The sequence below is a fragment of the Carlito syrichta genome, unplaced genomic scaffold (genome assembly GCF_000164805.1).
Source record: "Carlito syrichta isolate Samal-C Ts95f unplaced genomic scaffold, Tarsius_syrichta-2.0.1 Scaffold314819, whole genome shotgun sequence".
NCBI lineage: Eukaryota > Metazoa > Chordata > Mammalia > Primates > Tarsiidae > Carlito > Carlito syrichta.
The window spans coordinates 16,920-44,496 of record NW_007258915.1 but is presented as its reverse complement, the minus strand read 5'-3'; the positions used below and the strand labels follow the sequence as shown (position 1 = coordinate 44,496).

General features: G+C 36.7%; 1 protein-coding gene across 2 annotated transcripts in view; it reads left to right on the top strand.

The window, feature by feature from the left end:
* The window catches only part of MAP2K4 (mitogen-activated protein kinase kinase 4), a 107,674-nt gene that overhangs the window by 73,224 nt on the left and 6,873 nt on the right, over positions 1-27,577 (top strand). For both annotated transcript variants that reach the window (XM_021705918.1, XM_008072028.1), the window contains exons 7-8: positions 17,142-17,219; positions 20,779-20,927. In XM_021705918.1, the coding sequence (XP_021561593.1) occupies positions 17,142-17,219; positions 20,779-20,927 (227 nt within the window). The remainder of the gene's footprint in view (positions 1-17,141; positions 17,220-20,778; positions 20,928-27,577) is intronic.

Genomic DNA, 27,577 nt, shown 5'->3' with positions numbered 1-27,577 from the left:
CAGCCTCCCAAAGGCGCGGGATTACAGGCTGAGCCACCGAGCCCGGCTTATTTTTTTTTTAAATGTGCAGGCAACTTTATTGATGATACATGACAAAGTAGGCCACCCTAGGCCTCCCCCACCTTTCTCTGGGGGTTCTGGCATGGACACTGTGAGGAATGAAGATTCTCAGTGTGGTAGGGACTGAGTGTGGCAGCGACTTCACAGCAGTTGAGGGCCTCTCTTTCTCTCATGCTCTCGCAAGGGTTGGTAGTCCTAAGGCTCTCTTGGGAGCCCCTGTGGATCATGAAATCTACCACCCTGTTGCTGTAGTCAAATTCATTGTCACACCAAGAAATGAGCTTGACAAAATGGTTGTTGGGGACAGTGCCAGCCCCACCATTTAGGGCAGAAGAGTAGGTGTCATTGTTGAAGTCGAATGATGCGATCTGGGTGCTCAGTGTAGCCCAGGATGCCCTTAAGGTGACCCTTGGATTCCTGCTTCACCTCCTTCTTGATGTCATCATATTTGGTGGGTTTCTCCAGACAACAGGTTAGTTCACAACTAACTTACTGGCATTTGGAGATATGAAAGTCCATGCCCATGAACTTCCTGTTTAGTTCATGCATGATCTGACCTACAGCCTTTGCAGCTAGTGGTCACGGGATTGATATTCAAGAGGGCCCCATGGCTATGGCACGATAGCTTTTCTGACAGTCATCCACTGTCTTCTGAGTGGCAGTGATGGCATGGATGGTAGTCATGAGTTTATCCATGATGCTGAAGTTTTTGTGGATGACCTTGGCCAGGGCATCTAAGGAGTCAGTGGTGAAGGAGGTGTTGCTGATGTTTGTGAGGTTGTTTTAGTACTTCTTATGGTTCATGCCCATCAACAGCATGGGGTGTCAGTGGAGGGGGCAGAGATGATGACTGTTTTGGCTCCTCCCTGTAAATGAGTCCTGGTCTTTTCCAAGGTAGTGAATATGCCAGTGGACTCCACCACATAATCAGCACCAGTGTCATCTCATTTAATTTTGGTGGGATCCTGATGGGATTTCCATTAATGACAAGGTTCCCATTTTTTTCAGCCTTGATTGTGCCATAGAACTTGCTATGAGTAGAGTCATACTGAAACATATAGACCATGTAGTTGAGATTAAAGAAGGGCTCATTTATGACAACAATATCCACTTTGCCAGAGTTAAAAGCAGCCCTGATAACCAGGAGCCCAGTATGGCCAAATCTTTTCACTCTGGCCTTCACCTTTGCCACGGTGTCTTGGGGACATGGCTGGCACTGCCAAAGAGATGCGGCTGTCTGTTGAATGGAAAGAGCAGAGCTGATTTCAGTCTTTTAAAATTTGTTGAAACATGTTTTCTAAACTAACATATGGTCTGTCCTGGAGAATATTTTATGCGCACTTGAGAAAAATGTGTATCCTGCTGTCATTGGGTGGAATGTTCTGTATTTATCTGTTAGGGCTACTTGGTTCAAGTGTTGGGCAAGTTCTCCATGTTCTTATTGACCTTCTGTCTACATTTTTCTATTCATTATTCAAAACATGGGATTTAAATCTCCAACTGTTACTATAAAATTGTATTCCTGTTTTCTGTCAGTGTTTGCTTTATGTATTTTGCAATTCTAGTTGATGTCTATATTTGTATAGCTGTTATATCCTTTGAGTTGACCCTTTAATCAGTATCTGATGAACTTTTGTTTTTTATAACAGTTTTTTGCTTAACAAGTATTAATGTTTAATATTAGTGTGACCACTCCAGCTCACTTTTGGTTATTATTGTATTGCATATCTTTTCCCGTCTCATTTCACCTATTTTTGCCTTTGGATTTAAAGTGAATCTCTTAAAGACAACATATAGTAGGATCATGTTTTTTTTTGAGTTGGAGTCTCACTCAGTTGCCCAGACTGGAGTGCAGTGGCCGCTCCCGGCCACCGCAGCCTCGCCTGCTGGGCTCCGGCGATCCTTCCGCCTCAGCCTTCCGAGTAGCCGGAATTACAGGAATGCGCTACCACACCCAGCTGATTTATTGTAGAGATGAGGTCTCGCTGCCCAGGCGGGTCTTGAACCCGCAGGCTCAGGCAATCCACTCACCTCATCCTCCCAAAGGAGCAGGATTACAGGCTGAGCCACCGAGCCCGGCAGAATCATGTTTTTTGTCTGTTCTACTAACCTCTGTCTTTTCACTAGGTGAGTTTAATAAATATATATTTAAAGTGATTGCTGATTCCTCTTTTTGCTCTTTGTTTTCTGTATGTCTCATATCTTTTATTACTGGTTTTCTTAATTACTGTCGTTTTTGTCATTGATTTTTTTTTGTGGTATACCTTTTAAAGTCCCTTCTCATTCCTTTTCTGTATATTTTAAGATATTTTCTTAATGATTATTATGTTTATTGCAATTAGCATTCTGAATTTATAATAATTTAGTTTGAATAAATACCAACTTACCTTCAAAAGCTTCCAAAAACTGTGCTTATGTTTTGCTTCACACCCCCATGTCGTCATTGCCACTAATCCTGTGTGTACATGGCATGTACTCAGTAACATATATTTATAATTATTTTATGCATTTGTTTTTTTAAATCATACAAGAAGCAAAACGAGGAGTTATAAACCAAAGTACAATCATAACGGCTCTTATATTTATGTAGTTACCTTTCTCAGAGTTCTAATTTATTTCCCATATTGCTTCAATGAACTGCCTAATGTACGTTTTTTATTTTTGAAAGCAGGATTTTTTAAGAGAACAGAAAAGCTCCTACAGTGGGAGGGGATCTGAGGGGATTGCCCTAGTATTCTTTCACATTCTATTGCTTTTGTTCAACTCATAACAGCTTAATTTCTTCAGTTTTGATGGATAAGGAGTCAATCGTATTTAAAATGGTTGTCTATAGGGAATAAGGGGATAGGACTCAGGTATCAAATGAGGCAGAGATATGAAATAAAACAATATAGGGGCCTTGCATAGATCTATGAGAGCTGGTTGCCAAGTACCAAGGAGTAGATTTAACTTGATTCTCTGCATCTATTTTGAGTTAAAAAAAAAATTATTGCAAGCCAAAGTTGTTCCATTCCTACGGCAGCATTCTGAAGGGACTACTACTTTTTTCTTCCTAGATTGCTCAAAACCTTCCTGGGTTTCCCCATTCTCCCAGGGTCTGGTTTTTCCTGTTTGCTTCAGTTCTCTGAACTCCCTCATCTCTTTTTGATAGTACTTATTTTCCCCTACTTTAGGGTAGCAGAATCAGATTCTGTTGCTTGCCATCAAAATCCCCTATGAATGTGTCCCTGGGGGAACATCAAGAGTCTTTAGTGAACAGACTTCTGGATAAAGAGATTAAGTGGCTGTTTATTTTCGTGTCCCTTGCTTAAGCTGTGTTGTCTCCAGGGCCATGCCTGCTGTTTCAGAGAGGTGAGAACATACGGATCATGCTTCACAGTGGAGCGTTCATGTCCCAAACACCTCACATAGTGCCTGGTATATAGTAAGGAGTCAATAAATACCTTTTGAATTAATGACTGCTCTTTCTTAGCATTTTTAAGTTACTTTTTTATTGATTCAACACTTGCCTAGTTGCTATAAACTTTTAATTTTTACCAGAATTTTGACAAAGTTGATTCTGACAGTTTTTTACTTTATTTTCCAAGTTTATCTAGAAGATGATACCTTGGAACTATTAGAGCTACCTACTCTGTCATTTTCACTGATGTCAATCCATTTTTAATGAAGACGAGGTGACTTCACTCTAATCCTGTTCAAAGAACTGGTAGACAGTGTACAAAGTGACCTTTTCAAAATTTTATTTCTGAATGAGACGTTATAAATATTTTGTGAAAAAAAGGTTTTTATTACTAGGTAAGTTTGAGAATCACTTATGACATTTAAAGCTTTATGCATACACAGTGTGTATTAACATACAAATTTAAAGTACTGAGGAAAACCACAATTAAAAAATTTTTCTAGCCGGGCTCGGTGACTCAGCCTGTAATCCCACGCCTTGGGGAGGCTGAGGTGAGTGGATTGTCTGAGCCCGCGGGTTTGAGACCCGCCTGGGCAGGCAAGACCTCATCTCTACAATAAATCAAAAAAATTAGCCGGGCATGGTAGGGTGCGCCTGTAATTCCAGCTACTCGGAAGGCTGAGGCGGCAGGAGCGCTGGAGCCCAGCAGGTTGAGGCTGTGGTGGCCGGGAGCGGCCACTGCACTCCAGTCTGGGCCACAGAGTGAGACTCCAACTCAAAAACAAAACAAAACAAACAAAAAATAAAAATTTTTCTTAAATTCAGATTTTCTCAAGTATTTATCAGTAAGACCTCATTTATTTTGTGGCATGCCTGTTAGTAACTAAAAGAATTTCTATTTTGTGGGAAACAGTTCATTTAGTCATGTTATAATGTCATGTAACTCTCTAAAATAGGCTTTTCAGTTGAAAAAAAAATTAGTGTAAGTAGGTGAGACTCTACTATAATTGTTTGTACAGCTTTTTCTTATCAGTTGAGTTCTGATTCTTTATTGGTTTAAAAAAATGAAGACTTCAGACCACAATGAGATACCACTTGATACCTACTAGGATGGCTAAAATCAACAAATCAGATAATAACAAGTGTTTTGAGGATGTGAAGAAATTGGGGCACTCATACACTTTTGATAGGAATGTAAAATGGTGTAGCTACTTTGAAAAAGAGTGACTGTTCCTCAGATATTTAAACATAGAAGTACAATAGGATCCATCATTTGCACTCCCAGATATGTACCCAGTAGACATGAAAACATACATCCACACAAAATCTTATACATGAATGTTTATAGTAGCATTTGTAGTAGCTGAAAGGTGGAAACAACCCAGAAATCCATCAGTGGACAAATGGATAAGCGTAAGTGTGGTCTCTCCATACAGTGGACTATTGTTTGGTTATAAAGAGGAATGAAGTACTGATTCATGCTATGAGAAATGAACTCACCTGTCCAAAATCAAAGGATGGACACAGAGACATGGGGTACAGCAGAAGTGAGCCTTTAAAGATGGTCTTGCCAGATCAGCAGCCACACCGAAGCAGGAAGAATCAGCACTTTTATCCCTAAATGCAGGTCCATCTCCTGGTTCCTCATTGAAGGGATACTCCAGAAGTTACAGGTTCTCCTGTAGGATGCCTATGTGACATATTTTGATTGACTTACAGAATCACTTCATTTGTATGTCCTATTTGCCTGGCTTATAGCATTACCATTCTGATTGAATCCTGCCAAAAGTTTAAACATGAAACCCACCAAAGTAAAAAGTCTATGAAAAGGAAACACAAAGAAGCAGGAAGTGAATCAACAAAAGAGAAGCACAAAGCATTAGACACCATCTTGAGAACCCAAAATAAACCAGGCTCCAATTTGAAAATAAATCACCATTCTTACTTCTCACAATCCTACAACATTAATAAGCCATGAAAACATTGTGCTAAAATAGAAGAAGCCAGATACAAAAGACCGCTTGTTATATGATTTCATCCATATGAAAGTCCAGAATAGGGAAATTTATGGAGAGTAGTTATTTAGAGCTAGTGCTGGATGGTGGGAGGAGAGGATGCAATAGAGGGGGATGGTGATTGCCAAAGGAAGCAGGGTTGTTGTTTTTTTAAGTGGTGAAAATGTTCTAACATTGACTGTGGTTATAGTTGCACCTATTTGAAATATACTAAAAGCCATTGAATTGTATATTTTAAATGAGTGAAGTATAAGGTACATGGATTATATCTTAAAGCTGATGAAAAAAAAACAAAACTGAAGGCCACATGATTCAGTGCTGAGCGTTAGAGGTGTGCAGACTTCCTGTAAATTTTTGGTTTACAGCAGTCAAGTCAAGTAAACAGCTATTCGCTGACTACTCTACTGCCATCTTTGAAAATGTGAGTTTGCATTTGAGTGAAACCCTACTGTTTTTCTTCTTAGCAGTTGAATTGCTTACTTTTGTGAGATGTAAATTGAATTGCTTATTATGTGAGACAGTGGCTCCTTGTCATCTGAGTGTAAATTGGTGCGATTTTCTTCTTAAGAGAGCTTTTTACTTTCATTTTAAATTTCTTAAAGATTCCTAGTATTTATTGCCTAGTACAGCATATTGGAATATTCAGGGAAAGATCCCAGGTCTGATTTTTCTTCCCATTGAATGAATATGTATGCATACTTCCAAATGAAACTCATATGCCACTTTTCTGTATGTATTCATTAACTTTGAGTAATTTATTCCCACTGCCTTGGTATTTTTATTTCCTAGTGACTTTAAAATTCTAGATTATTATTATTTTTTTGAAAATGCTTAATAAAATGGCTACATTTGAAGAACTCTAATATTGATAGTTTTATAAATGTGTTTTTGTTGGAAGAATATGTTCTTATTAAAATAAAGAACAGTAAAATTAAGAATATAGTTACCCATAATCCATTCATAAAGGGAGAAAAATCTTTTTGTCATTTTTATGAAAATTAGTCATTATGCAATGTTTATCTGCTTTGTAGGCAGTTTTCCAGGTTGATACATTTTTATATATCGTACATTTAGCCATTAGAAATTATTTAACTTTCTATTATTGTCTGCTCAAAATTTTCTAGTGTTTTGTTATGCTAAAAACTTGTAACATTTTTAAGCTATATTCTGACACAACTCTATTGTATCTTATACTTGGATATAAAAGGTTTATACATTTTGATATCTTTGGGGGAAGTTGTATCTAAAAGGGTTTGTTTGCTAAACAGTTTCAATCTTTGTCAGAATGCTAGAGTTGTATCTTTGTAAATTGATGAAGTTAGAATGAAATCTTTTTAATTTAGTGGATTTTTGTTATATATTTTTAAATTATTGATAAAATTAGATATTTTTGTAGTTTTCCTTATATTTGGCCACTTTTATGTATTATCCTTGGACCAATTTTGTATTGATATAAAATATGGGAATTTTAACACTTATTAATTATATGTGTTGACTGGGTGCGATGTAATTCCAGCACTTTGGGAGGCCAAAGTAGGACAATAGCTTGAGGCCAGGAATTCAAGACCAGTCTGGGGCAATATGGTGAGATCCTGTCTCTACAAAAATTAAAAAAAGACTTGTAGTTTCAGCTACTTGGGAGGCTGAGGTGGGAAGATAGTTTGAGTCCAGGAGTTTGTGACTGCAGTGAGCCACTGATGTAGGGTCCAAGCATTTGATTCACAGCACCAACACACAATTTAACAAGAGAGAGAGATTTATTAGCCAGGTTCTACTGGCCAGGGCCACCCACCAGATTTGCAGGTCTTTAGGCAAGGGCCCCACACTGCAGGGACCTTTCTTAGATAGGCAAAAACCCGCCTAATCCACAAGACCGTTATAATTCAAGTTAGAACAACACAAAGCCACTAGAAGAGGGACTTGCCCGCCACAATTCAAACAAAGAAAAGCCACCTGAATTTGAATGGGACTTATCGCAGGGCGGGGTGGGGGGGTGGGTTTACAGAAGCAGAAAAGGCTGGCTAACTTATCTAACATAGCCACTTGGGGCTTCCAAGTAGAGCGTTCTTTCCAGGGTTTCCAAGAATTACTAACTTTTAGGGGAGAGGTCGCAGCACACAGTTTCAGCATACTTAATATATGAGGTTATAGTTTCATTACGTTTCACATAATTCATCACACTTAATATATAAGGCTTCACACAGGTTCTACACAATTCATCACCTCTTACACCATGATCTTGCCACTATGCTCCAGCCTGGATGGCGGAGTGAGACCCTGTCTCTCTCTCTCTCTTTTTTAATTGGAATCTCACTCTGTCACCCAGGTTAGAATGCCGTGGCACACTCACAGCCACTCCAGCATTGACCAGCTGGGCTCCAGCGATCCTTCCACTTCAGCCATCCAAGTAGCCGGAACTACAGGTGCATGCTACCACGCCCGCCTGATTCCTTATTTTATTGTAGAAACAAGGTCTTGCCAAGTTGCCCATGCTGGACTCGAACCCGCTGGCTCAGGCAATTCACTAGCCTTGGCCTCCCAAAGTGCTGGGATACAGACTGAGCCACCGAGCCTGGCCCTGCCTCTTAAAAAACAAAGACACACATACCTTTCTCAGAGGTTGTCATATGTCTTTAGATTTCACTGTTTTCTGCTGTACTACAAAAGGAATTTTAATATGGTTGAAGGTGTCTGGCTGCTTTCATATCTTGAAAAATCTTTTTCATCAGGATTAGAAATAGTTGCAGAATTTGTGACAAATTTATTATTGGCTCCAAACACCTATGTATACTTTCTGTCTCTGCTTTTTCTCCTTTCTTTTTCATGGCTCCATTGTAATAGTTCTTTTAACTCACACACTTCACTTTAACTGTTGTCAGAGTGAATGTTTTTGCCAACACTCCACTTTAACTTTTATTATCAGAGTGAACATTATCTTCTGTATTGACAAAGCCAGTAGTCAGTTTTGACTCATAATCTTCCTTTGAAATAGTATATTTTTGAAACACTTTTTGTCACTTGATTTCCAAGATTACTCTCTCGGCTACCTCATTGATTGGTTCCCCTCCCCTAGTTCTCTGGATCTTCCTTATCCTCCTGATTTTTTTATGTTGGTGTGCCCCAGGGCCAAGCATTTCGCTTCTTTTCTTCTCTTAACTACCCAGATTCCTTTAGTGAATACTTCTCATCTTAAAGATTTAAATATTATTTGTCTCTTTTTCAATGATGTGCAGTGCTAGTCACTTAGTAGATGCTCAAGAAAATGATGAATGCTGATGATTCCCCAGTTTTTCTTTTCTGCCCACACCTCCCATATAAACTGTAAAATCATATTCAGTGCCTGTTTTAAGTTCCTGATGTAGGTAAACTCTCTCAGACAGGGTGTTTCCCTCTGCTCTCACTACACCACACCAACAGTCAACAAAGAGAAAGACATCTGTGACCAAATGTGGGAGTTTCTCCCCACTACCAAGCAGCAAATGCCAACTGGGTATCTTCCAATAAAATTTGACAGTTTCTACTTGGAGGTAGTGTCAGATTCCACAGGATAAGGTCTCAGTCTTACAAGACTCCTTCTCCCCCACCATTTATAAGTCTGTGCTTCTTGGATTTCTGACTAACTGGCTCCAAATTAGGTTTCCCACAGCCTCCCTCTTTGGGTTTGATTAATTTGCTTCAGTAGCTCACAGAACTCAGGGAAATACTTACTTACATTTGCCAGTTATTATAAAGGATATTGCAAGGATACAGATGAAGAGATATGTAAAGCAAGGTATGGGGCAAAGTGAGTGGCGCTCCCAGGAAGGACATGAACCTCCACACGTTCAGCTATCCAAACCTAAAACCCTTTTGGGTTTTTGTGGGAGCTTCCTGACATTGGCATCCCGTCTAAGCTACGGGTATGAGATGAGACCCTTTCTGGCAAGTGTCTTAAGATTCACAATCAGAAAGTGAAGACTAGAGGCAGATGAAAGGAGGACAGGAGAAGGTCAGAGGGAGAGATTCTGTTTCCTGAGGCTTGCTCATAAGGCCTAAACTGCCCTAACATTATAGTGGAAGGCTGTAACAAGTACTATGGGAATTATGAATTAGGAACCCTGGACAAAAACCAATATTTATATCATAATACCCCAGTCCCCATCTTAAATTGTATTAGAAATCACAAATATATAGCATGTTAAGTGTAGAATTCTTCATCTCCTGTAACCTCTTTGTTGTTCACAAAATCTGTGAACTGCCGCCTCCTCCCGGTTTGTCTATATTTCTGTAATTGCAGCTGCCTCTTTCTAGTTGTTTGGGATACAAACTGGAGTCATCCTTTATTTTGTTCTATTTTTCATACTCTGCATCTGGTTTATTAGCAAATACCATCCCTCTTACTTTCAAGTAGAACTTAAAAGAGGATAGGTTCTAGATCTTTTTCTAGATGCACACTGGACCAGTGTTCATTGGCCAACCACTGGTGTTTTTCACCTGCCTATTACTCTCATTTCTAGACTGGTCTCCTGCTTGTACCTTTGCTCTGTTATAGTGTGTTCTCAGCATAGCACCTGCAGTGGGCCCTTTAAAGTATTAGGTTAGGTCATGTCACACCTCTGCTTAAAACTTTTTCCAGAGTCCTTACCCTCAGCCTGAACGACTGTGTGATCTGGCCCTCTACTGTCTTTGACATATTCTACATCCCCTCTTGTTGGCTCAACTCTAGCCTCCACACTGATCGTTTTGCTGTTCCACAAATGTATGGAGGATATGTCCACTTAAGGGTTTTTTTCTTTCTCTTTTGAACTTTCTCCTCTGTGAATATTTTTAACGTGCCACTCTTTCAATTTGCTTAAGTCTCTGGGCAAATGTTACATCCTTAGAAAAATTTTCCTGGACCACCACATCTAAAACAGCACCCTCTGTCTTTATCTCCTTGACCCTATTTTGCTTCCTAGCCTTTATCATCATTTTACTATTTGTTTTGTCATTTGTACAGTAGACCTTCCTTATCAGTGGTTTCACTTTCCGTATTCTCAGTTGCCCATAGTTAACTGCAGTTCAGATAGTAAGATATTTAGAGAGACAGTGTACAGCCACATTCACTTAACTTTTATTGTAGAATATTGTTATAATTGTCCTATTTTATTATTGTTAATATTTTTACTATGTCTGATTTATGAGTTAAACTTTATCATAGGTATGTATGTATTGGAAAAAATTGCATGCATAGAGTTCAGTATTATCTGTGGCTTTAGACATCCACTGAGGATCTTGGAATGCATCCCCCACAGATAGGGGGACTACTATACCTCCTGAGTAGATTATGAGCCCTTTGATTAATACAAAGTGTTTCATTGATTTCTGTTAATCTTTTAACTTATTACTTGCTTTCAAAGCATTTTAGCCTGTGCAATTCTGCCTTTTTGGACATAGTGAGATTTTCTTTGTGGCATAATAAATGATGGATTAAAAAATGAAATATTGGAGCCAGGCATGGTGGGTTATACCTATAATCCCTGGTTTGGGAGGCCATGGCAGGAGGCTCAGTTGAGGCCAGAAGTTCAAGATCAGCCTAGACAGCAAAGTTAGACCTTGACTCTACAAAAAATTTTAAAAAATTTAATTAGCTGGGCATGCTGGCATGCGCCTATTGTTGTAGCTACTTTGGGAGGCTGAGGTGGAAGGATGGCTTGAATCCAGGAGTTTGAGTCTGTACTTCAACTTGGGCGACAGAGTGAGGCTGTCTTAAAAAAAATTGGGAAACAGCTGTATCATTAGTTATGTTATTCAACACTTATTTATCTCTTTGATTCAAAAATATTGAAGAGGATTTGTTCAAAATTTGTTAACATTGTGAGTGTCAATTTTTTCTTATTCCTTAGCCTTTATTTTATATATTTCATTATAACTAACTTGAGTTGTATATTTATTGTAAACTACATATATTTTTATATAAAATGGTTTCATTTTTTTTTTTGCTATTTTTGTTGTTATATACTCTGTTCTCTAAGTTAGTATTTTCCTGTTATACTTTTTTCTAAAGTATATTTTTCAAGTCTGCATTTCTGCTTTAGCTTTAAAATACAGGAACTTTAATTTTATCAATCTTAAATCTGTATTCCTAAAGAAATAATTTTCAAGATATTAAAATATTGCATATACAAATAGCAAATGTGTTGAAAATATATTTAATTCATTAATGAGAAAACTGGCTCATGAGGATGGTAAAAGTGGCTCAAAAAACATTTGAATAATTTGGTGTTTATGGCCACTGAAGAAAGAATGTTGGAGCGAGGTGGCTAGACTAACATCTAGTCGTTAGATAAAACTGTGAATTATCTCCAGGTCAGTTAAACAACTTTTGGGGTTTTTGGAAAAAAATCTTTTGCATCCCTACCAGACAAAAGTCTACAAGTTATTGTGTTAACATGTCTAGACCCTAAGGTGTAATAAATAAATAAGTGAACAAAAGTACACTTAAATAATCCTTGGTTAGACCTGTTTGATAGTGCTTCACTATGACATTAATAGGAAATTGAGTCTCTTTTTTTTTTCAAGATGTGGGGTACAAGTCAGAATTAAGTGCATAAGTGGTCTACATGCAGGTGAAGTTTGGACCTCCCACTGGTCCTTAGCTCACCTGGTTTAGGATAAGGTACTCTTATTGAGGGTATGTGTCCCCTCCTCCCCTGGCAATGTCCCACTACTACCAATCCCTTTCTTGTAGTATTATGATAAATGTTCAGGATCCACTTATGAGTGAGAACATGTGGTATTGAGTTCTTTTTTTCTGTGATAGATCACTGTGTATGATAGACTCTAAATCCATCCAAGTTGTAGCGGTCTATAATTTTGTCCTTCTTTATGACTGCATAATATTCTGTCCTGTATATGAGCCACATTTTAAAAATCCAATCTATTTTCCATGGACTGCATGGCTGGTTTCATGGTTTTTGTTATTGTGAATAGTACTGCAATAAACATGTGTGCACAGGTATCTTTTTTTGTAGAATGATTTGAGTTCCTCTGGGTATATTCCCAGAATGAGGATTGCTGGATCATATGGAAGGTCAATTTCTAGATCTTTGAGAAATCACCACACTGTTTTTCACAAGGGTTATACTAGTTTACACTCCCCCCAATAGTGTGGAAGTGTTCTCTTTCTCCTGCCTCCTTACCGGCATCTGTTGTATTTTGAATTATTAATGATGGTCATCATAACTGTTAGGTGGTATCTCAGGGTGGTTTGATTTGCATTTCTTTGATGATTAGTAAGGCTGAGCATTTTTCTTCATTTATTTTATTTTTGTTTTGTTCGCATTTTTCCATGTATCTGTTGGCTGTTTGTATGTTTTCTTTTGAGAAGTGTTTATTCATGTCTTCTACCCACTTTTTAATAAGGCTGTTTTTTGTTTTTGTTTTTTTCCCTTTTGGCTCCTTTGAGTTCCTTGTAGATCCTGGATGTTAGGCCTTTGTCAGATATACAATTGGCATATATTCTTTCCCATTCTGTGATCTGTGTCCCTGCTTTTTCGATGATTTCTTTTGCTTTGCAAAGACTTTTCAGTTTGATGAGGTTCCACTTGTCTACCTTATCTCTTATGGTATAAGCTTTTGGGGTTATGATCAGGAATTGGTTGCCTATTCCAGTGTCTATGAGAGTGTCTCCTGTGTTTTCTAAGATTCTTAGAGTTTGAGGTTTTATGTTTAGGTCTTTGATACATTCAGAGTTGATTTTTGTGTATGGTGATAGGTAGGGATCCTGTTTAATTCTTCTGCATGTGATCAGCCAGTTGTCCCAGCACCATTTACTGAACAGGGTCTCCTCTTCCCAGTGGTTGTTGGTGGAGTATTTGTTGAAGATGAGTTGTTGAGAAATTGAGATTTTGCTTCTAGAACCTCCAACTTGTTCCATTGGTCTATATGCCTGTCCTTGTACCAATACCAGACTGCTTTGATTTGTAGTCTTATAATAACATTTAAAGTCTGGAAGTGTGATATCTCCTGCTCTTTTTCTTTTGCTAAGGATTGTTTTGCTATTCATGATCATTTATGTTTCCATATGAATTTCTGTATTGCTGTTTCCAGGTCTGAGAAAAATGATGTTGGTAATTTAATGGGTATTGGGTTGAATCTGTAGATTGTCTTGAATAGGATGGCTATCTTAACAGTATTGATTCTTCCAGTCCATGAGCATGAAATGTTATTCCATTTGTGTCTTCTTTGATTTCTTTGAGCAATGTTTTATAGCTTTTGTTGTAAAATTCTTTCACTTCTCTAGTTAGGAAGATGCTGATACCAATCTCTATTGCCTCCAGGCAACTAAGAAAGACAGCACCCTTCCCAAATCATGTTATGAAGCTAACATCACACTATACCCAAATCGGGTAAAGATCCAACAAAAAAAAGAGAACTACAGGCCAGTATCCCTGGTGAACATAGATGCAAAAATTCTCAACAAGATTCTAGGAAGTAGGATCCAACAACACATCTCAAAAATTATCCAAGCATCTGCAAGACCATAAATATAATTCAGTATATCAACTGATGTAAAAATAAGAACTACATGATTATATCATTAGATGCAGAAAAAGCTTTTGACAAAATCTAACATCCCTTCTTGATAAAAATCCATGAACACCTAGGCAAAGAGGGAACATAGCTCACAATAGTAAGAGTCCATCTATGATAAACCCACAGCCAACATACTGCTAAATTGACAGAAATTGGAAGCATTTCCCCTGGAAACTGAAACAAAGCAAGGCTGCCCATTTCTTACCCCTCCTGTTCAATAGTGTTGGAAGTCCTAGCTGGAGCAATCAGACAAGAGAAGGAAATCGGGGTATCCAAATAGGAAAAGAGGAAGATAGTCTCTCCCTCTTTGCAGACAATATGATTCTATACCTTGAAAATGTAAGAGAATCTGTCAAAAACCTTCTTGCACTGATAAAGGACTTTGGCAAAGTTTCAGGGTACAAGATTAATGTGCAAGAGACAGTCGCATTTTTATATATCTACAACAAACAGGAAGAGACCCAAATAAAAAGCACAATCCCATTCACAGTAGCCACAAAAGAAAAAGGAAACGGAGTCATTTTCTTTCAGGAGTTTCAGGAGTTATATGAGATTTCCTGACACATGCGTTAGAAATTTCAGCTCTTAGTAACATAAACATATGTATAACAGTTTCAGAATGACATTACTACCATAGTCACAAATATTAGATACCCATTTTAAGTGTACATTTTAAGTGTTGACCAATGTCGTTACTCAGTATAGTCACAATCAAAACACAAGATTTGCCTATCACCTGGAAAACATCCCTTGTGCCTGTTCTCAGATAATCTGTTGGCCCCACCCTTGCCTAAGGCAACCATTGGTCCTGTTTTCTGTCACTATCAATTTTGTTTTCCCTAGTGTTTTATGTAATGTAATCTTACAGTATGAACTTATTTGTGTCTGCTTTCTTGCAGCAATAATTTGAAGATATAGTCATACTGTTGCATGTATTAGTTCATTCTTTTTAATTGCTGAGAAGTTTTGCAGTCTTGATATACAACAATTTTATCATTTGTGGATATCGTGACAGTACTTTTTCAGTGTATTACCTAGTAAGTTTCTCTATTCATTAGGTCTTGTTATCTCTCAGCAATGTTTTATAGTTTCCAGTGTAGAGCTTTTGAACACCTTTAAAATTTGCTCCTAAGGAATTCATGTTTTTTGATACTATTATTCGGAATGGAATAAAATAATATTTTTCAATATTTTACTGTTTTTATATAGAAATACTACTGATTTGCAGATGTTGACATTGTATCCAATGACTTGCTAATTTAGTAGGACTTTCCTGTGTAAAGTTTAGAAATTAAAATGTCTGACTAAAGGCAATACTTTTCTCTCCCTCATCTTTTTGTACTGGCAGAACTTTCAGAATAATGCTGAATAGAAGTAGTAAGACTAGATATCTTTGCCTTATCCCTAATATTAATTAGAAAGTAAGTGTTCTATATTTGGCTAATAAGTATGATGTTAGGAGTAGGTTATTTTAGATGTCATTTATGAATAGTGTGCTAAGAGTTATTATTATTGCTGCTCTTGTTAATGGTTTCGAATTTTATCAGATGCTAATTCTATGTCTATTGAGATGATCATATGGTTTTCCTCTATTCTGAAAATATGGTACATTACATTAATTTTCATGTATTAAGCTAGTATTGTATTCCTGAGATAAACTCCACTCGGTTATGATATATTACCTCTTCATATGTTGCTGTATTAGATCTGTTTACATTTTGCTAATGCTTTTTGATTCACTGTGTACAAGGGATAATAATGGTCTTATAATGACTGTCAGGTTTTCAAAATGGTTATGCTGGCCTTATAAAATGAATTGTGAAGCATACCTTCTTTCTTTTTTGTAAAAAAATTTGTGTAAGACTAGTATTATTTCTTTCTTGTATGTTTGAAAGAGTTCAAACATTTGAGGATTTTTGTAAGTGTCTTTCTGTTACTGACTTTTAGTTTAGCTACTTTGTGATCCGAGAACATACTTTGCATGGTTTTTCTTTTTAAAAAATCATATGTTTTTTATGCCTCAGAATGTGGCCGGTATTAGTGAATGTTCCATATAAGTTTATGATAAAATGCCGATCCTGCTGTTGCTAGATGAATTATTTTCGCTCTTGGTTGAGTATCTGGGACTTTTATGTGATGACTATCTTGCCAAGCAAATGAATATATTTACATGAAAAACAAAGTAAATAGCTTTCACTGACTTCTGCTACATAGTACTCATGTTCAAAACAAAATACGGAGGTCTCCAGACTAATTGTTGCTGGCAGGTAACATAATACATAAGAGAACATAATACAGAGAACATAATACAGTCAACTATTATGCTTCTCTGGACATCTTTTTCAACAACAGTTACTTTCAGCCTTAGCAAAGGATCCATTGTCAACTGTGTACCAAAGATACTTACTCTTCTTTTCTTCTCTATCCCTGATACACCATATAAGTGATGGTCCCTAGTCTCAAGCAACTGTAAAGATGCTTTCTTCACAGAAATTATTATAAATGATTTTTGCTGCACATTTACAGGATGTTACTATACTGGCAGTGTTTTAATTTGGCTATAGATGACTAGTAGTTATCTTTAAAGATATTCATAGTGATAAATTTAACATTATTGTGAAGAATGGGTGGAATAATTGTAATAAATTTAGCCCATGTTTTGCTTTTGTGCCTCAAAAATACCGCATGACTTTCTCCACTGAAACAAAGACTTGTAAAATCAGAAGACTTAGTCTTTTTCTTTCCTTCTTCTTCTTTTTTTTTTTTTCTGTTTACCACTAATCGCCACTTGTCTGACCTTGTAATTCTTTATTTTTTCCAGTTTTCTTCCTTTATTTCCCTCTGTCTCTTCCTAACTTCAGCTTTGTAAAAGCTTGTGGGTCTTTGGGAGGGACTTTTACATTGCTTGGTGTTCCTTTTGTGGAAGTAGCCACTGAGTTAAGTTTTTTATTGTTCGTTTTTAATATTATGATGGCTTTCTATTACTTCAAACTGACCCTAGGCATAGATTCCTGTAGGAATATGCTGGCTACCTGCCCAGCTAATGTTTCCATTTACCTGTTTTTGAGGGTAAGCATAATTAATGATTCACACTTCTTTTTGTGTTGCAGCCTGAAAGAATAGACCCAAGTGCATCACGACAAGGATATGATGTCCGCTCTGATGTCTGGAGTTTGGGGATCACATTGGTATGTTTATGTTGAATCAACCTTGTCATAGTTGTGTAATGATAAGATATTTAGAAATTAAAGAAAATTTATTCAGACTTCCACCCCACATAGGAATGACTTCTCTGAGTATTTGATTTTGTCCACTTTTTTTTTTTCCTGTCATGACTATAATCCTGGGGTCTGAAATTTCTAATTATTGAAAAAAAAAAAGCCTATATTTACTTTAAAAATCAAGTCAAGAGTTGATTAATTCTTTCAATGTTTTGTGATGTATCTAGGACCCTTTAATGTTGTAGCCAGATGTGTTGGCCACAGATAATAGGAGTCAGCAACTGCACTAAGAATGGAAACAGGGAGGGCAGCTCACCTGCACTCAATTCAGTGATGAAGGCACATAGGCTCCTCCTATCTCAAGCGAGGTGTACTATGTCCAGTAATACTGTATATAGTGTGTGTATTAAGTATACATATTTTTATATACGGTTAATAGTTTCTACTTGGAGTTTTTTATTCACTAAATGGAAAAGTCACAAGTGAATGAACTGAAAGTAATTAGTTGTTGAGGGACAAGAACTATCTATATTGTAATTCTAAATGAAAGTTCTAACTGGGCTCCGTGGCTCAGCCTGTAATCCCGTGCCTTTGGGAGGCTAAGGTGAGTGGATTGCCTGAGCCCGCGGGTTAGAGACTCGCCTGGGCAGCAAGACCTCATCTCTACAATAAATCAAAAAATCAGTGGGCGTGGTAACGCACGCCTGTAGTTCTGGCTACTTGGAAGGCTGAGGCGGAAGGATTGCAGGAGCCCAGCAGGTTGAGGCTGTGGTGGCCGAGAGCGGCCACTGCACTCCAGTCTGGGTGACAGAGTGAGACTCCAACTCAAAATAAAATAAAATAAAATAAATGAAAGTTCTATCTTAGAACAATACTGAGAAAGAGCAATAAGAAAGCTACTTAATTGGCAACAAGCAAGCAAATTAAGTAGACTCTTCTTTAGTAGACTATGGGCTGTATTGAAACTTTGGTTTCATTTTAAAAGTATCTATCTTAGTTCGGGCTGCTCTAACAAAATACTATGAAAGGATCTTTTGAATGTATTAAGAACAGAAATTAATGTCTCACAGTTTTGGAAGCTGGAAAATCCAGGGTCAAGGCACTGACACATTTGGTGGCTGGTGAGGGCCTGCTTACTGGTTCATAAATAGCTATATTCTTGTTGTATTCTCACGTGGCAGAAGGGGCCAAGGAATCATCTGGGTTCTTTCTTGTAAGAGTGCAAATTCCATTCATAAGGTCTACACCTTCACAATCTAATAACTTTCCAGAGATTCACCTCTAAATGCCATCACATTGAGGATTAGATTACATTGAGGATTAGATTTTAAAATGAATTTTGAGGAGACACAAACATTCAATCTGTAGCAGTGTTTTTATTTGCTTGTTTCCTTTTTACCAAATTTTGCTTTGAAGTTTTAGGTTTATTTTCTTGTGATCACTATTCTACCAGGGTTTGCTAGGTTTTTCTGATTTGGGGTAGCTTCTATAGCTTTCTCCAGATTGAAGGTGAATTTTCTATCCCTAGATGAGTCTGTCCTTTTAGGTAGGCAGTCCAAACCTGTTCCTTTCAGTTTTCTCCCATTTTCAGTTTGTGCTACCTAAATCCCCACAGAGGTACAGAGCAGTGAGTTTTCTTTGTAGCTTATTAAGTAATCTCCACTTGTTTATTGGCATTATATGGTTCTGGGACCCTCTCCCTGTGATAAGAAGCACATACCCTTTTTAGTTATTCTTAATAAGTCACATTACTAAGCCTAAAGGATTCTTTGTACAGAGTTAAAGGCTAATAGCTCACCTCTGCAGAGAATGTGTTTTATTTGCCCTTGTGACCAAATATGGGAAATACCTCCTGGAGTATTTTCTGTTTATGAAGCCCACCAGCTAAAGAAGTAGGAATTTTTTCTTCTTTAGACAAGTGAGAACATGAATCTTGGGTATCTTTTAAGTCTGGTGACTGGCCCTAAGGTTGCGGCAAGACCTGTTGCTTCTTGCTAATGTCTTGTTTGCATATAAGTATAGTTATGATTTTAAAAATACCTATCTATGACCAAATCAATTATGTTTAAAAAGCAAGTACATACTTTCTTACAAAAAGAAAGTTTTGTTTTGTAAAAAGTTTTAACAGAAACATTTTTAGGAAGTTTCTTTAAGTACATTTTGCTAAACCTTACTGTTTTAAAAGCAAGGTATTCAGTATTTACAATGGCTTCATAATTTATTTTTCATAGGGAAAATCTTATAAAAATTATAAAATTAGTTTCTAAGATCCTGAATCCTTCACTTTATGGTATTCAGCTTTTTCCTTCTCTTATTAAAACCTGTCCTCAAGGAAAAATCTAATGAAGTTATTCCTAATGCTGTGAATAACCAATAAGGTTTACATCATCCAAAGCATGTGTAATTTTAACAAAAATAAATCTAAGCCAAAGGAATGCATTTCTGGCTGTGTGTGGATGTGTGTGTGTGCATGTGCATGCCTCTGCTTGCTTTTGTACACATACATGTGTGTAATTGGAGACAACAGTGAACTGATGCTGGAGGGAGGCATCTTGTGGAAACTAAATCAGTCTTCTAAGGTAGTGCTCTCTCTCTTCCTTTGTGCTGTCTTCCTCTATAATAAGTTTGGAGCCTCATCCTCATATATGAATTACCTGTCAATGCACATAAAATGGGATTCATTATGCCACAGTGCAAATTCAGGTGTGTTTTTTGGAAAAAGCTTAATTTGTAGTTTTTCATCATTTTTAAAACAGAATGAGAGAAAGATGAGACTGATTCACTAATTATTAAGGAATGTTTTTAACATTTAATGGGGTTCAGACATATGTACATAAGACTCTTCAGAGCTCTTAGAATGTGTTTTAGAGATACTGTCCCCAGCCTTTTATAGGGTCTCAGAGTACAGGGTTTGACCTTGATTTGATTTCTTCAGTAATAGAAAAAACTGGTTGTGATTGAAATTGTAGTAACTACAGAATAGCTATAGAGTAGGATTTGCACATTATTTCCTTTAAGCTCTGATTGTGCTTTAGTTAGCTATATGTTCTTTTATCTTAAAAAGGATTTGACCACTGTTCTGGACAATCCAGTCAGATGACAGCTTATACGTAGTTTGTACTAAGAAAGTTCTAAAACCACCCTTCCAGAGTTTCTTATAAAAAGGAGTCAGCCAGGCTGGAGTGCAGTAGCATGATACTGGAAGAAAAAAAAAAAAAGGAATCAGAACGAGATGCTACTCAAGAGCATGCATTGTGGGGACATGATCTAGACTTTAAGTCTGGTGTTCCCCTTTAGTCCAAGTCCTTGAATTTGGTTGATACAGAATTCTTTATAACTTGCTTTTTAAATATAACCTCCACTTAGTCTTCATGTTTCTGAAGATTTCACCCCAGCCTGACCTAGGTTCCATTTAAGACTTTTTACAAACGTTTTGCTTGGAGTTTAGGTTTTTATCATGACTATACCAGTGAAGGGTAGTAAATAATGTCTAGTATATTTTGCTTTTCCTCTTTGTTCTCTTTAGTACGAGTTGGCCACAGGCCGATTTCCTTATCCAAAGTGGAATAGTGTATTTGATCAACTAACACAAGTGGTGAAAGGAGATCCTCCACAGCTGAGTAATTCTGAGGAAAGGGAATTCTCCCCAAGTTTCATCAACTTTGTCAACTTGTGGTGAGTACTTGATTTATGAATGCTCAAACATGCATAGTGAGAATAGTGAGGTGTACTTGATCTTAGCAATATCGGTACTTTATGCAGAGGAAGGGGACCCTTTGTCACATCGCCCTACCTTCCAAGCTGTGACTCTGGATCACTGTAGCTATATGGATGGTTCCAGCTAGCTTGAAGAGTCATCACCCTCTATTCTACTACTAAGGTGTTGATAGGAAAACAGCTGTAGGTGTTAGAGAACCTGCTGTCTCCAGACTTCTAGTACCTGGTGTATGAAATACTGGGTTTTAAACCGTTAGGTGAGACTACTCTTATTCTGATGGGGTTCTCACAGTGAAATTAACTAGAATTACCTGGAAGCATTTACTAAGTCAAGATCTTGCCAGATCAGACATTCAGGAGTTGGATCTCTACTCTGACATGACAGAACACAAGTGGGTGTATGTAGTAGGGTCACACCCAAAGTTCAATTGGTAGAACTATGTATATTGGCTCACTGAAACCTTATTCCAGAGAAGGTGTGAACCCCACATCTGTTGATATTTGTTCATCTTTTTAATAGTTTTTATGGGGTGTGTGTCTATGTGTGCAGCACCTAGGAATAAATATATGCATATATGGCAGTAATATAGTCATGCTTTGTACTGTTTCAGTCTCTATTTTAAATAAACCTCTTTTGTTATCACTTGAAAATTTTTGATCACTATTCTATTTATCCAGCATGATTTAATCTAAGATATTATTTATGAACAAAAAGCCAGAACATTTCTTATATCTTCTTTTCAATCTTGAAAATCCCTTTTTGTTTCTCATAATTTTTTCCTGCCAAGAATGCTGTTTCTTTTTCTAGGTCATATGACATATTTCAGGATCTAACATTGTCCTTCTCTTTTTGAATAATCAGGAAATATTTGTTTGACTCTAGTTTTCAAGTCTCTTTCATCTTCTCTAACCAAATTATATATACATTTGCATTGGTTTTTCAGAGGGGAGAGGAGAACTCAAGGCTTTCTTTTTTATTTTTATTTATTTTTATTTTTTATTTTGAAGATGTGGAATACAGTTCAGAGTTAGGTATACAAATGTACATTATGCAGGTATGCTTGTTGATGATGTGTGCTCCCCCATGGCAGTTTCCTACTACTGCTAATCCCGCACCTCCTCCCCCCAACCTCAAGGTTTTCTAGGCAGAAAAAGGCCATAAGGGTAACTCACACTGACTGCTTCCTCCTTCTTAAAAACAATCAATTTCTTACTAATTTGCACACAATAGATACAGTTTATATAATTGCATAAATATAATTATCTTATATATTCCACTTTAATGAAATATTTGCTGAAAAATCTAAATCATAGAGCATAATATTTAAAATAATCACATGTGAACCTTTCATCAGTGTTGCTTTCTTCTTTTTAAATTCTTTGATCTCTTTATTGGTTTTGTTTTATATGTGGGTAGTACTTGTATATGTATTTTTTTTCTGTTTTTCTTGGTGCCATAATAGATAATGATGGTAGACATCAATGTCCCATTGTTTTCCCTAGGTGAGTTCATAGTTCCATGGTCTATAGTTGAAGAATATTTGATTTGATGATTTGCTTGTACTAGCCCTTCATGTTTGTCCATTCTTTCTGCCACTTTGTATTTGTCCATTCTATCTTGGATGCTGTCTATCATCTCTAACCTGAATCATTTAGATTTCTAATTGATCTTTATAATCCAGTATTACCTTGTTCCAATTTATTCTTCTTTTTATTAAAGTTGTCTTTTTTATCATGTTACTTCTCTGCCTAGAGCATATTTTCTTATTAGGGTGTTATTGTCCCCAGTGAGGTGAAAATAAATTTTGTAAAAACAAAAAAGTTTGGATTGTACAGTAGTTTATAGCCTTTCAAAGGGCTACAGAATAGAAGCAGATATGCAGTATATTTATAGCATTTACATTTCATGATGAGAATGGTAAATAATGAAAAATGGATTGAGAAACACTGCCACTTGGTCTTAAAATAGTCTAAATTAACATGGCTTTCAAAACCAATTATAATCTGAACTCGGTTTATTGCTCTAGCTACTTTTCTTACTATTCCCCTCCCTTTGAATTGTTTCTGCCAAACTGCATTTCTTCAATTATGTAAATTAAAAGCACATGTAGGATAACATGGGAGAATATTTTCATTACCTTTGGATAAAGATTTCTTAAACAGCACAAAGAAAGCAACCAAGCAGAAGAGAAAGATTGATAAAATTGGATTTCATTAAAATTAAGAACTTTCATTGATTAAAAGGCAGCACTGAATGAAATGCCAAGCTACCCAGTGAGAGAAGATATTTCTCATACCTATAAAAAAAGACAAAGGACTTTTACACAGGATTTGTAAAGAATACTTAGAAATATAGAGCACTTACAGATATGAAGAATTACAATAAAAAATAGCAAAATACTTGAAAGGCACTTAAAAAGATAATATTCAAGAGATCAGTACACACATTAAATGGAGCTAATTTAGCATTATTAGCAATCAGGAAAATGTAAATCAAAAGTACAGTAAAATGCCACTGTAATCACCAGAATGACTGCACTTTAAAAGACTGACAGTCCTAAGTGTTGGTGAGGATCTGAAGCAACTGGAAGTCTCATACATAACTTGTAGTAGTATAAACTAGTACAGTCCCTTTGGATAACTCCAGTATCCAATACAGCTGATCTAATATAGCTAAGGTATAAACTGTGCTCCAGTAATTCAAGTTCTAGTCACATAACCCAACAAAAGTATAGGCATACATGCACTAAAATACATACATAAAAATGTTCAGAAGAGCATGTTTTTAATAACTGATAAAAAAAATCTATAAACAGCAAAACAGATAATAAATTGTAGCATTATTTAAACACAATGGTATATAGCATCAAGGAAGATTGAACCATTGCTACATCAGCATCAACAAATCACAAATGATGTTGAGTGAAATAAGTAAGATGTAAAACAATATATATGGTACTGTTTATATGAAAGTTAAAAGCAGTGAACTGTACGTCATATCTTTAAATTTTAAAAAATTGCAAAAAAAGAAAAAAGTTAAAAGCAGATAGAATTAATATAAAGTAATTGAAGTCAAAATATTGTTACTTTTATTTTAGTTCTGTACTTGTGAGTTGCGTTCTTTTCTATACATCAACTTCAATTTAAAGTTTTCTGGACAGGCGAGACATCATCTCTACAATAAATCAAAAAATTAGCCGGGCGTGGTAGTGCGTGCCTGTAATTCCGGCTACTCGGAAGGCTGAGGTGAAAGGATCGCTGGAGCCCAGCAGGTCGAGGTTGCGGTGGCCGGGAGCGGCCACTGCACTCCAGTTTGGGCAACAGAGTGAGACTCCAACTCAAAAAAAAAAAAAAAAAGTTTTTTAAGAAAAAAAAAAAAAAAGGATAAGACTTTACTCAGCCCATGCTTTATTCCTCCCCATTTATTCTTCCCCATTTTAACTTCCAATGAGATTTTACCAATGAGATTTTTTTTTTAAGGGAAAATGTCTTTGTCTCAGAAAAGAACACAAACTATTGAAAAATTTTTGTGAAACTGTGTGAATGAGACTGATTTCATGTATGGATTGACCTAATTCAGAATTTGTCATGAACACAGAGGAAAAAACTATCACCAGGAGGATATAAGACCTGCAAACAATCCCAGTTTGGGGCAGCAGCCTTGGAAGAAAAGGCAACTTGTGGGACAATTAGGCAGTAAATCTCCACCCTAAAAATGACTTGAGAAAATACTGGGACTCGCATGCAGCTGGGATTCTGCAGTAGATTTAATCCTGCCTACACTTGGCAGGAAGGACCTATAAAGAAAAACTTAAGCTTTGTTGAAATAATTTCTTTTTTTTTTTTTTTTTTTTTTTGAGTTGGAGTCTCACTCTGTCGCCCAGACTGGAGTGCAGTGGCTGCTTCCGGCCACCGCAGACTCGACCTGCTAGGCTCCAGCGATCCTTCCGCCTCAGCCTTCCAAGTAGCTGGAATTATAGGCATGCGCTACCACGCCCAGCTGATTTTTTGATTTATTGTAGAGATGAGGTCTCGCTGCCCAGGCGGGTCTCGAACCCGCAGGCTCAGGCAGTCCACTCACCTCAGCTTCCCAAAGGCACGGGATTACAGGCTGAGCCACCGATCCCGGCTGAAATAATTTCTAATGGGGACACCTGTGTTGACTAGAGAGTGGGAACACAGTGCAAGTTATTATAAACCCCATTGCAAGGTGATGATGCTGTAGTGATGGCTCTTCACTTATTTCTCAGAGTTACCTGCATCTATAATCAAGATCAACTTGTGATATATGATAAACCCTAATCTTTTTTAGGGATGAAGAAATAAAGAAAAATCACTAAAAAATGAAAACAGTCAGTGGTCCAGAGAATTGTGCCAGTCTGAGAAATTTGAACAAACATTCCATTGTAAAATTGCCACTAAAAAAGTCAGAAAGAAAAGTTGTATAAAAGGAATAATTTGAATCCAGGAAACATTATCTTTAAATAGTAAACATGATTTCTGAATTGAGTGGGGAGAAATGGTGGTACAAAGCAGATTGACCATTGCCAGGTAACCAAATTTGTAAAGTAGGCCACACCCTTTAGTTAATCTTTCAGAATAAAGGGATAAAAAGATTAACCCAAGGTAAATGATAAAAGTCATAAAAGAAAAATCCAAGAGATTCTATTTAACGGATAATGGACAAAGAAGAAATCAAAATAAAAATTTCCTTTACTTAAAGAAAAACATGAGTTTTGAGAATAAAATATTAGACCGACTTAATTAAAAGGATGAGAGGAAGCTACATTTAGATGTAATGTGAGAAAAGATAAAAAAAAAAAACAACTTGACAAGCTTTCAGTGAAAACACATGCACACAAATGTACACACACCAATGGAGAAAAACACAGAGAACAATACCAGAGCACAGTCAGAGCTGTGGAGAAACAGCTCTAGAAGGCTGAATGTGGCCACTTCAGTTTATTTTGTTGGATTAGATACACTACTTGTACTGAAACTACTAAAATTCTGGTTAGGTGTTTTAAAGTATCTTTTAAAATGTAAAAGAGGTGGTACAAAACTGAGGAATTTATGGAGCTCTAAAACTGAGTAAAATCAGGAATTATGGGAGGGAAGGAAGAGTCAAAGCAAATTTTAAAAATGATAAACCTGCCTTAACATGGATTTACTGTCTGAATTTATAATAAATGTGTTGTACAAAATACCTAAAGCAAAGAATTTAGTTTTAAGTCCTTAGTTGGAAATACACCTCCATCATCCCCTAGATTGGTGGGCAGAAGCAAAAAACCTAAGACTAAATCTTTCCCAAAGACTCTAAGTGGATTATGAGTAGTTCATAACAAAATTTCAACATTCCCAAAAGGAATGAGAATCAGTGGAAACAATGGATAGCATGAATAGATCTGTAAAGACTTCAAATATTAGAATGATCAGAAACAGAAAAAAGATGATCAGAAGGTTAAAGAAAGAGAAATAGCTTGGGAACAGAGAATTATAAAAACCCAAATTCAACTTCTAGAAATAAAAAGCATAAATTTAAACACCCAATATATGGGTTAAACAGGTTAGATATAATTGGAGCGAGATTAATAAACTGGAAAATAGGTCTGAAGCTCTTCCAATAGAACTTTTTGAGATGATGGAAATGTTTTACAGTGTACTCTGTCCAGTGCAGTAGCCATTAGCACTTGAAGTGTGGCAGTGTGACTAAGGAAATACATTGTTTATTTAATTGGAATTTATTTGGCTAATGACTACCTTATTGGATAGTCTAACTAATGGAGCTTAATATGATTACTGATAACAAATTACTAATGTGCTTTTATCAGTAATTCAGAAACAGAAGACAGTCTGTAGTTTAAGATTTCTACCCAGAGAGCTTTGAGTTTATATATTGACTTAATTTTCTGCTCCAATATATGAAACAGAAAAACATGGCAGTTTTACAAAGAAAGCAATCATCTGTGTGGGTGAAAAATGTAACAGGAATACTTATAAAATGCTGTGTATGTCTGAAGCCATGGGCTTGCTGTATTCCAGGTTCAGAAGCAGGCAGTGACAGCGGGGACATTTCTTCCTGTAGGATCACAGTTCTGTAAGTGCTCTTTTTGGGCAGGGAACCAGACTCACTGTGTAGAAGTTCAGGATCTGGGGAATGAAATAAGTGTTCATGCCAGTCACTGCCTGGCCCCAACTTTAAGCAAACTGTGGTGATACAAAATGGCAAGAATATAGATACTGTTTTTGCAACCACAGGATTAGATCTGTAATAGTCCTAAAACCAACATGGGACTAGAACTTGAAAGATCTACTATAGGAACTTGTTCCATACTGGTGGTTCTGTAAAGTAGAGGTAACTGCCAGACCACTCTATATGATGTATCTGTAGCTCCAGGTTCAGGTCATAGTACTTAGTAAGCTCCCAAATATTTGTAGAACAGGTGAATGGATATGCATGAAGAGTAAGCACATCTTTCAAAGTGAGTACATATCAAAATTTCTAAATACATAAAGTTTAATGCTAAGAAAAGCATCCAACAAAATAGAACATGAATTTACTTTAAGTTGAGGTAAATTTATGAATAGTCTGAAATACACTATAAAAG